Consider the following 11,650-nt stretch of genomic DNA (forward strand, 5'->3'; position numbering starts at 1 on the left):
AAGCTCAGTTACTCATAAAAAAGGTTTTTGTATGTGATAAACAAATGAAATAATGCAGTCTTATATATTTTTAGTAGATGATAACATTCTTCATGTTGCGTCACTATTGCTGTGATAGATATGTCCCAGTTGGTTTCTTTATTAGTCCTCTTCTGTATTTTTTGCAGAGGAAAATTTAAGGGCATGTGGGACGTTCCTTTACTTTTATCGTGTAGTCTTTTGACGGCTACACCTTGCCGCAACAAAATTATTATTTGGCCATGGTGGTGAAAATATGGCACTGAACTGCTGGTAAATGGGCCATGTTGGTACAAAGCAGCTGTGCAGGCAGCCAAACTATACTTCAATCCTATTGTGGATTAAGTTGTGTCCTGACTTGAGTGAGACATTGGATTTTATGGCATGGCAGCTTCTACGTTACCATCTGTGCCAGTGAATGGAGAGAGACACATCTGATGAAACTTACAGGTTTAAAATACACAAGGAGGCTCTCTTATGCTGCAGTAAATTTCCATTCAGCAACGGGCATTGTGAGCCTATGGCGTAAATGTATGTTGTTACATCAGAGTTCTGAGGCCTGAGTTTAGCCATCCTTGGAATAGGCTTTGTAAGTGTACGTCTAATCCCGAGCCAATTATTAACCTGATTTACTTTTCGTGTGCCCTGGGCCAGTGTTAGTGAGGCTTCAGGAGTTTAACACTGACACCACTGAGCAGACAATTCATAAATAGTGGGAAACATAATATGGAGATATTCTGGAGTTGGCAAACCAACAGGGCATGTATAAGGTCAAGCCAGTTCCACCTTGTGCTCATCCCCTCCTGTTTAGACAAGACCAGTCAAGATTTGAATTGAAGACCTTAGCAGTTCACTCACCTAGATCCTAAAAAAATTAGAATAATCCTTATGGGCAAGAAGATAGAAAATGAGCCTTAATGCCGTTAAACTGTGACTTCTTAACCAATCGCCAATTACCCATTTTACTCTTCCTGATACATAAAATTGTTTATTTGTTGTAATTGTCGAGTGTCTGTTACACCTGTTGCGTTAGAAATGGTTTTAATGAGCCTGTCTCTAGTTTTAGTTTGTTTTAAGTGGGTTTTGACGTTTGTTCGTGGGTGCTTATGTTAATTATAGTACTATATACTTACAGATGTGAACTCATGGTACAGAATTTTATATCAGCAGTTAGTGGAATATAAATAGTGCACTGTTAATATAGTTATTTTCTTATTTTTACCCCTGAAATTTTATATTTCTTATTGACAAATCAAACCAGTGTTTACTATAGATTCCTCTCACTGCACTGAGATGTATATGTTGGTACAGACAAACCTCAGAGCCCTGATTTATTACACATATATATATATATACCACAGGTTTATAGAGATTATTTGAAAAGATATGTTTTGTTACACTGCATGTGTATGAGTCTAGTGTAATCGAGAACGGCGGATATATTTTTGGATGCGTTTTTTAAAGTTAGGGAAGACTGAAGGGTTGGCAGAGGTTTAGGAATCAGACCATTTTGCTATATTCCTAAAAGCCATAACTGTTGGAAGACTTTGCGGAGAATAGAAACATTAGAATCAGATTTTATAAAAATCATTGCATTGGCAATATCTGAATCCTTGTTAATGTATTTTCCATGATGCCAGTTTTTATTTTTTTCTCAAATGTGATATTACTAAAACTAGTTGAAATAACATTTCAGTCTTATGCAAAGTGTGCACAATGCGGTCACAAAGTGTGTGTTTTATAATGTAAAACCATTATTTTCAATTGGATTCCCAGTTCCTAAAACTAGAAAAAGGTAGCAAAACTGTTCATGACAATTTGGTAAAAGTCTCACTAGTATTAATCTTGTCTGCTTGTTTTTGTTTTAAATGTACTAACCTTAAAAAAAAACAGGTATCTACAAAAATATCTGGATTGGTGACTTTGACCTCTATCAGCTGTTACAGAAAGGTGTACTTAAGGCCCTACCTTGTCCACAGAGTGGTAGCGACGTATACACTCACTGTCTCCAACATGTAGTCTCAGCGAGGAGACAAGTGTTCCGGAGGCATGAAGATGTGGTAACATGGGCTGTACAGTCAGTGTCAAGTCTTGGTATTGTCAGAATTACTGAGGCACGTACATTTTCATCTACATATTTCATGTTTATACAATGTGTGTTTTATTATGAGCTTGTGTTAATATGTAAGTGTATATTTAAGCATGTCATGATGCTGGACAGTACAGGTTTTAAAAGGCCAATGCTGTTTGCCAACCTTGATAAGTGTATTCTTTGAAACTAAACAGGTCAAGCCGCCATAACACTACAGGATCTAATGATACATGGGTGTTTTGTATAAAGTAAAAAACAAAAAAAGTTAAATGGTGAAGAAGAAAAAAGTAACACACCAGTAGCTAGTAGCTGAATAAACACAACTAGTCATTAAAGATGCCAAATCTGGAATTGTAAGAGTTTTGGGGTGCAGCGTCTCTTAGAGTTCACGTCTTGTGCAGATTGCTGACAAATGGTTCCCTAAATCATAAGAATGTAAAGCACACCACATGGCAAATATCAAATTCATAATTTGTCTAGCTACATATATCTTGTGATTTTGTTGTCATAGTAGAATTATTATTATGGGGATGTTGTGTTTCAAATAATCTGCCTCAGTGGTTTTTTTGGGGGGGGGGGTAGATGGCAAAATACCTGGTTTAAAAAATTGTCTCCTCACCCTATATTTTGAAGGATTCATTTATTATTATGGTTACATTAAAATCATACAAATCCTAAAAGTTAAATATTACTAGTCCCACATACTGTCAACAAAATTGTATATAAATTTAATTTAATCATTAAAGCTCTAGGGGATAGGTATATGGACCAGTAAAGAGAATGACTTTAGAAAGCGACAGATGCTCTTTTTTCTTTTGTATACTTTATTCATTGTTTGTACTCTGCCTTTAGTAAAATTCATGTAAGCCTAATATTATTTGTGTCAATTTGACAGACCTGTACTCAGGATAATTGGTAAAGACAGTATGATTTAAATATAAACGGGTCTGTTACAGAGGCCACATGTGATGGAAAGTTGTGTTCGTTTCACAGTGGTGTCACACACCACATGGGGGGACTATGTCTCAGATTAAACTAGTTTTAAATGTGTGCTAAAATTTATAACACATGTTATGTTTACCAAAATATTAGTGTACTTTATTTGCTGATAGTATATTTTTCTAGACATATATTTTTATGCTAAAAGTTAAACAGCCTTCGTAGGGGAGATGTATGCTTAAAAGAAAAAAAGATGTACGATTCTTTTCCCAGATCATAAGTAATAAAATGATTTGTTTTCGGAATGACCTTGGCTTCTTCATTACTTAATGGTGTAAATTACATGGATATTAAAATAAACTGTACAAAGACATCGATAGTTTACAACATTTTTTTTATTCCAATCTACACTTAAACAGGGTTCTCTTCTTACAGTCAGGGAGACAATGGAACAGTTGTTCACAATGAGTACAGAACATCTTAATGCAGATTATACCTCGTGTTTTATCATCTAATTGTATGTCATGTATCTAGGGGTTGCACTGAACTTCGCATACGACTTAATGACCTTGTTCACAGCCTCCAAGAAATCTTTCTCTGTTGCAACTTTGCGGCGTGCTCTGATAGCAAACATACCCGCCTCTGTGCACACGCTACGAATTTCAGCACCTACAATGAGAAACAAGAAGTTAATCTAAATACATATATAAACTAAGTGCAATATATGTGCCTTGCATTATACACTCCTCTAGCACCCCAAAAGTTTAACAGAATGTGTAAGCAGCCCATTTTATGCAGATTCTCAGGTAATTAGTAAAATACACGAACAAGAAATTCACACATGTTAACAGATCAACAATACAAATACCTGTGCTATTGGGACACAGTCGAGCCAGCAGTTCAAATCTTATATCTCTCTCGACACTCATAGAACGAGCATGAATTTTAAATATATGGGTACGGCCCTATTGAGAGAGGGGGGGAAAAAAAAGTTAACATTTAATGAACCGTTACAGTCGGCAGCAGCCCTGTAAGAATGATGGTACTGTAGCCCGTAGACAGATGCAGTAGCAGATCGATCATGAACCCTCCTGCAAAGAGCAATCTTTTACCACCAATGCCCAGATCAGGTGCTGCTAGCTGCCAGGATATTGCACATAAACACGGAATATACCCTCAAAATAAACATTCATTTTACCTCAAGATCAGGTAAACTGAATTCAATTTTTCGATCCAGTCTTCCAGGCCTCATGAGTGCTGGATCTAAGGTGTCAGGTCTGTTTGTTGCCATTAGTACTTTAATATTTCCTCTGGGGTCAAATCCATCCAACTGATTGATCAATTCCAGCATGGTTCTCTGGACCTCATTATCACCCCCAGCGCCATCATCAAAACGAGCTCCTAACAACAAAAAGGGGTTGTGAAGTCACTGTTAGGCTTTAAGCAACATATGATCAAAAGAGAGAAGTAAAAAAATAAAAACACCCTGCACAATGACTACATTAACAGATGTTTCCCTACTTGCACGCCAATTATACAAAACCAACATTGCCATATCAAACCATACTGGTATGCACAAAAAATAACGAGGTGTGCAGGGTTCAAGAGGCAACACAAAAAAGCCTTGCACAGGTTTCTAGGGGCTTTCAAAAGTGTGGCTTCTATGTATTTTGAAGAAGACATAAAACGTACCGCCGATTGCATCAATTTCATCAAAGAAAATAAGACATGCTTTCTTTGTCCTGGCCATCTCAAACAGTTCACGCACCATACGCGCTCCCTGAAATAACAAGTAGAAAGTTTGGACTCATACAGGACACAAGGTAAAATGGCTTAATATTTACTGTATAGCAGAGGTATGGACAGTGTTACCCATTCATTTCTTACCTCTCCAACGTATTTCTGAACCAATTCTGACCCGATGACCCTGATGAAGCAGGCATCAGTTCTGTTAGCCACTGCACGAGCACACAAAGTTTTGCCAGTTCCAGGGGGTCCAAATAACAGTACTCCTTTTGGAGGCTCAATGCCAAGATTGACAAATCGTTCTGGCTGTAGTAGAAAGATATTTTTTTAAAAACATAAACCAGTAAAAAGTGTATAATGTGTAATAAATAAATAAAAGTTCACAGACTAGAGTTTACACTGGACCACCCGCGCCTATATAGAGTACCGAGCCAAACTACAATGCTCTAGCGCAGATATATTTTACCACAGGTTAAAAGGAAATGACTAAATAAAAAAAAAAAAAAAACATGGTTCTATTTAATTCACACACTCTCCCCATTTACATAGGGAACCCGTCACTTACATGAAGAAGTGGTGTTTCAACAACTTCCCTTAGTTTTTCAATTTGCTCCTTACAACCACCAACATCACTGTATGTGACATCAGGCTTCTCTTCCACCTGTTAGAAAACACAAAATATAGTTCATCGTTAATGTGCAATATTACATGTAATACATGATCCACACAATAAAGAATGATTACTTAAGGGCTAATAGAGCTTAATAATACCGATTCCAAATAAATTATTTGGGGTTAGAACAGAAACATTTAAACCATTTTGATGGCTTTAAAAAAAATCACATGGACACAGGCCTAGTTGAAACACATTTTACTATCTGCAACTCAGAAGACAATGAAAGCTATGTGCAATAACATTCACCAATAAACAAAAGAACTATAATTAAAAAAACTCAAACGTTACCTGCATCATAGTAACTGTTGGATCAATTTTAGGAGGCAGAGGTATGTGGATCTGGTACTTGTTTCTGTCCACACTGCAGTAACAAAAGTAAACTCAATATTACAGAAGTTCTTGGCGAGTATACACAGCTATTACAATTCCACAGAAGAACAAAGAAGAAAGAGATGGCCCATGGGAACAAATATGCTGTAACAAAGAGATATCAATTTCAATTATTGCTTTAATTACCCAACTCTCATGCCCTCTTCTATATCTGTAGGAGCAACCTGATCACTGAGATCCACCACAAACTTGGCAAACTGTTTCACATTAATAATGTATTTTGGATCCTCCGAGTCAGCATTGATTATTTTTGTACATCTAGAGGGGAGAATAAAATAAATAATACTTTAACAGTTCATTCAGTCAGAAGAGAAATACACAATAGTATAATACAGCTTCTGCAAACAGCTTTGAAAACAAAATCAAATGCCGATTTTGTTTTTCAAGCCATCCTCATGTTAAATTACATTTACGAACACATGAAAACCCAAACATCATGCAACATAACAGGACGGCGTCACATGTGATAGTATGGAAAAGAGACAGGCTGTGAAAGTAACAACATTTCATCCCATTTATTCTGTCACTAAGATAGGCTATATTGGAGCCAAATCTTTACAAATACCTCCCTCACTGGGCCTGGTGCCCTGTTAAAGGGGTGTTTATACATTAAACATAATCATAACGTGTAAATGCTGATAATCTTTGAACTCAACAGAATGATGTGTACCGAAAGCAGCCATGAAACTAATTGTTCATTGACAAGATTCTAATTAAACATCGAAATGCACCCAGTCTGTAAACTGAATATTCTTGACCTCACATAGCCAAAAAACGGTGGGGCAGAATACCAGATCAATAGGCGCATAAAGTTTGGTGTTTGAATATATATATATATATATATATATATATATATATATATATATAATTTATTTATTTTTCCTTTCTTCAATCCAAAGCATGAGTTCACTAGCATCAAAGAATACAATTGACCCAAGTAAAATGTTTTAATGGATGGAATACCTGGCCACTTGAAGTGGTTGCTCACTCTGAAGAGTCTGTTTATCGGCAGCCAAGTCCCATAAAGCTGGGGGAGCAAGTCCAGTATCAGATTCTTTAATTCCTGAAATAACACAGAATCAGTCAGTCACTTGGGAGAAATCCACTGAGTGATATAAAAGAGTACCGTAAAATTCTAAAGTAGTTTGGAAACAAAGCATAGCAAGTAACATAGTAAAGGAGGATCTATGATAACTTTTTTTTTTTTTTAAACGTGGAATAAAGGATGGACATCGAGTAACACTGTTACAACACCCACAACCCACCTCTCCATTTAACATATTACTGTCCAGATGTGGTTGGATGTTTAGGTAAAAATGGTTAATAGGCTGATATAATGCATACCTGTGAGCTCATTGATTTTCTTAAGAAGCTGCTGTATATCATCTTCTACTTGCTTAATCTGACGGGAATATGTACTCTGTCCCTGTAATAAAAAAATAAAACATTTAAAAAAAAAAACAATGTTCCAAAAATTACAGGGGAGTTCAACTGCAGAGTGTTTCTTTCTTTTACAAATCAATTTTAGTTTTAACTAAAGGAAAGCCAACACACATTTTATAGGAACTGGTTTACAGAATCAGTATAGCAATCACCACGGACCAAAGGAAAATAACCAAATTATCTCACAGCTGGAAATGTTAGAATTATATCAGCAACTTACATAGGTTTTTAACAACGCGATGTCGCCTTCATCCAGCGCTGAAACGTAAACAGAGGAAATGTATTTTACAATCACGTATTTCACAAAATATTACATGATATTTATATAAAAAAGAAATACATACGCTTTAGAAAAATACATTGTGCACAGTAGCTGCATTTTATAGGATGCGGGGTATTTCAATGAAACCCACAGCTAATTCTATTTTAGCGTTCCATATGAGATACGATGCAATGGGTGCACCTGTCATTTGGTCACTTCAGCGATGGCTACCCTATCACTGTCACCAGCTTTAAACTTAATTTTAATCAATTTGATTTTGTTCCAGAGAGAAAAGAGCAAAGGGTAACAAGCAAACCCGGAACTTCTTTAATGAGCTGACACACTTGGGCTATTAAAGGGTTAATATTTCATCATGATTTTTTTTTTGTATTGACTTGTCAAATGCCTTGCCCAAATCTCTCCAATACCGGTTGTCGTGGAAACCTTGACCTGTCATTGTTTAAAGATCCACTTAATTGTTACCTGCAATCAAGTAGGACTACCAACCATAACATACTGGGAGTCTTCTATATGATCACAGAATAGAGAAGAGGCAGCTCCAGATTGTGTGACCCTGAGAGTTATCCCGTTCACACTGAGCATGGGGCAAAACCCTGCGAGTTCCCAGGTATTGCAACATGACAAGGACTGGCAGCTTAATCATTACCACGGGCCAGAAAACGGGCAGAGCATATGAAAGGAAATGTATAAAAAAAACAATCAGGGCCATACGTCAGTATGCTAATGAGATAATACCCCAGTGATTAATACCCCAGTGATTAATACCCCAGTGATTAATACCCCAGTGATTAATACCCCAGTGATACTCGTGTAACAGATCAGGACTATACTTCGTAGATTCCATTATTGCTCTAATGATCCTCATCTATAGGTTTACAGGCCTACTTCCGCGAGCCGTCATATAACGGCGCTCACCCCGGATAGGCTTATCCTCCTTCTCCTCTTCCTTGGTTTTCCTCTGGTCCGCTCCCAGGTAGTCAGGCATTGCGATAACCGCTGTCAAACGCACACAACTCCGATGTAAGCTACCGGTTCACTCTTCGGTCCACAATTACACAGCAAAGAAAAAGTCCTTCCGGAAGACACCGGAACTGCGTCACCAGGGACGTGGTCACGTGACAGCGCATTGCCGTTTTATGTTTTACGTTGTCGCTAGAGCGTGTTTTAGGCCGTTTTGTTGGTGTGGAGCTGCTGTGCACGATGTGTACATTTTCAGCCACTTCCGTCACGGCACAAAATAAATTCTGAAATCATTTCAGTCTTTCTCAATAAGGTTATTAGTATTAAAATATTGTTTATAAGAGAGAAACAGGTGTTAGGAAAAAGCAGTAGATAATTACCGTAACTCAGCGATTACAGAGTCCTGCTTCTTATGATAAATGATCTTCTGTAATAAAGGTATTTCTATTAAAAAAAAGATCGCTGCAACTGTAATACAGCCTCCCAGCAATATGCCTTATACATTGTCTCGTTCCCTCTTTTTTTCCAGTAGATGTTTTGAACAATACACAGGATAAAAGTTCTTAGCATGTCAGCATCCAGTTATTATTAAATAGGAAGTCCTCTGGAAAACACATCGCTGTATACAGGAATATAGCAAACTTCCTATATCTGCAATCATGGACGTTGCCATTGTTGTCAGTCCATAAATGCCAACAGTCCCGAATTTGCCGGGACAGTCCCAGTTTTTTGGTGTCCTGTCTCTATAAAAATACTGCCTATGCACAGGCAGCATCGAGTTTAATCTGTAAAACACTGGGAAATGAGCTCCAGACACCTGGAGCGAAAGTTGTTAAGTATGTGTAAGTCGTGATAATTTGGTTTACTTTCCTTAACCCTTTCAGTTCCCTATAGACATACCAGTAGGTCCATAAAACGCATCTCAAGAAACCCCTATGGACGTACCGGTACGTCCTGACCTTCTTGCAGCGGCAGGGACACATCCCGCTGATTGATCTCCTGTAATAGCTGCCGGCGCGAACACCGGAAAACTGTTACAGTTTTAAATGCCCGATTGCGCAAACACCACTCTGAGATGCACTCTTTACAAAGCCGTAGAATTTTTACATTAGGTATGATGGGATTGCAATTTTTAATTAAACCAAAAATACCCACAAAAGTATATATTTCTGTAAAGCCGACAACCCAGACTATCATATCAGGAGTATTTGGGCACTCTTCATGTAGCTATTTGGCCACCAATTGCTGTCAAAGGTGGCCGCAGAAATTATTTCCTGCGCTTTTTTTTCACCAACACTTCTGTGTTGCTTAGATTTTATTGCACAGGGTATGTGTTACGGCAGAGAAACTCAGCCAAAATGGTTTAGCTGCATCTCCTGATTACGGAAATACCCCACATGCTTAGTATTTTTCTTTATAGAGGGCCATATCCATCCCCTTTTTTTTTTATACGTATGGCTTAACGGGTTTGGGGGTTGTGAATGTGAGCAGGAGGGTTATACCTTTTAGATGTTGTATTAGGCAGTTAGGGCAATGGGATGTAAGGGTTTTTTCTTTTCTTATTATTATCTTTTTATAATGTTTTTATTTTATTATTTGTATTAAAAACAAAATTGCACTGTTATCAGCACAGTATGGTTAGAGGTCCTCTTAGGGACCTCTTAAACATGTTATTAATGCCAGTGATATCACAATGACATAACTTAGCTCACTTTATTGTTTTTTTATTATTATTTTAGTGATTTTTTTGTAATTGTTTCTCAATCTCCTCCCTGCGATCTCTATGCAAGTCTGTGGGGACTTGCATAGAGATCACAGTGTCTATGATCAGCAGGGCTGGCCCGACAATGGAGCCAAGTGGGGCAACCGCTCCAGGCGGCACTTTTGAAGGGGCGGCACTTTGCCGCCCCAAGCCCTTTTTTTAAAAAAAAAAGCGAAAGAGAGAAAGGGGCGCCGAGTGGTTTTCGCTTACCACTTAGCTGTCAGTACCCGCTCGGCACCCCTCTCTCTCTCCTCTGCGGCGAGATTTCCGGCGCTCAGCATTACAAGCCGGCACCGAGACCGAACAGGGAGACTCGCCGCAGGACTGCTGAAAGGTAAGTACAAGGGGGGGGGACGGAGGGAGAGGAAGGGTAGATAATGGGGGGGGCGGCAGGGACGGAGGGAGAGGAAGGGTAGATAAGGGGGGGGGGGGGCGGCATTTTAAAATTCGCCCCAGGCGGCATTTTGCCTTGGGCCGGCCCTGTGTCCAGTGTATGTATATTGTGTCCTTGTGTCACACGCTCTGTTTAAATAGATCCTGCCTAGGGCTTGAGTTCTTCCACTAGCTGCTGTTCTTCATACGGAGGATGAGAAGCACAAGACCTTGGGCTTCACTGAACTACAACTCCCACCTTCCTTTACCTGTCAGAGCCACGCTCGTGAGTTGAGGTTGATGAAGAAATACAAAATGTTGCTTGAGGGCTACTTATACACAGATCCTTATTGCACCAACACCCAGGGCCGGCCCAACAATGGAGCCGAGTGGGGCAGCCGCTCCAGGCGGCACTTTTGAAGGGGCGGCACTTTGCCGCCCCAAGCCCTTTTTTTTTTCTTTCTTTCTTTCTAAAGTGAAAGAGAGAGAAAGGGGCGCCGAGTGGTTTTCGCTTACCAAGCTGTCAGTACCCGCTCGGCGCCCCTCTCTCCTCTGCGGCGAGTCTTCCTGTTCGGTCTCGGTGCCGGCTTGTAATGCTGAGTGCCGGAAGATTTCCGGCGCTCAGCATTACAAGCCGGCACCGAGACTGAACAGGGAGATTCGCCGCAGGACTGCTGAAAGGTAAGTACAAGGGGGGGAGGAAGGGTAGATAATATGGGGGGGGGGGGCGGCAGGGACAGAGGGAGAGGAAGGGTAAAAAAAGGGGGGGGCAGCATTTTAAAATTCGCCCCAGGCGGCATTTTGCCTTGGGCCGGCCCTGATGATCAGTGCCTCATTGGAGTGATCGGATATCCGAGCATGTTCTAGACAGACCCTGCAGGGGATATCCTGTCCTCCGATGACCATTCAGGTGATGTCAGCAGTGACGCAACCCGGAAGGTAATATCCGATGGCGTGATGAGGCATTTA

At 39.4% G+C, this 11,650-nt stretch overlaps 1 protein-coding gene across 1 annotated transcript; it reads right to left on the reverse strand.

Moving 5' to 3' along the window:
• Window positions 1-3,560: 3,560 nt before the first annotated feature.
• On the reverse strand, window positions 3,561-8,572 carry LOC149302904 (26S proteasome regulatory subunit 7). The gene is made up of 12 exons (XM_089482028.1): window positions 8,503-8,572; window positions 7,525-7,562; window positions 7,206-7,287; window positions 6,825-6,924; window positions 5,988-6,119; window positions 5,760-5,832; window positions 5,361-5,456; window positions 4,937-5,101; window positions 4,742-4,829; window positions 4,248-4,450; window positions 3,918-4,014; window positions 3,561-3,718 (listed from the first exon to the last, which is right to left on the reverse strand). Exons 1-12 carry the CDS (start codon window positions 8,570-8,572, stop codon window positions 3,561-3,563), a joined length of 1,302 nt encoding a protein of 433 aa, XP_089338154.1.
• Window positions 8,573-11,650: the final 3,078 nt, after the last annotated feature.

Source organism: Sceloporus occidentalis, unplaced genomic scaffold, assembly GCF_023333645.1.
Source record: "Sceloporus occidentalis isolate IW3139 unplaced genomic scaffold, rSceOcc1.0.p SCAF_17, whole genome shotgun sequence".
Classification (NCBI taxonomy): domain Eukaryota; kingdom Metazoa; phylum Chordata; class Lepidosauria; order Squamata; family Phrynosomatidae; genus Sceloporus; species Sceloporus occidentalis.

Bases quoted from the DNA above. Each gene is read 5' to 3' on its own strand.
- LOC149302904 (XM_089482028.1), bottom strand. From the start codon at position 8,572: ATGCCTGACTACCTGGGAGCGGACCAGAGGAAAACCAAGGAAGAGGAG. The intron at 6,120-6,824 runs GTATTCCATCCA...TCTCCCCTCTAG, and splicing joins CAACCACTTCAAGTGGCCAG to ATGTACAAAAATAATCAATG. The intron at 5,457-5,759 runs GTAACGTTTGAG...GTTTTCTAACAG, and splicing joins CAACAGTTACTATGATGCAG to GTGGAAGAGAAGCCTGATGT.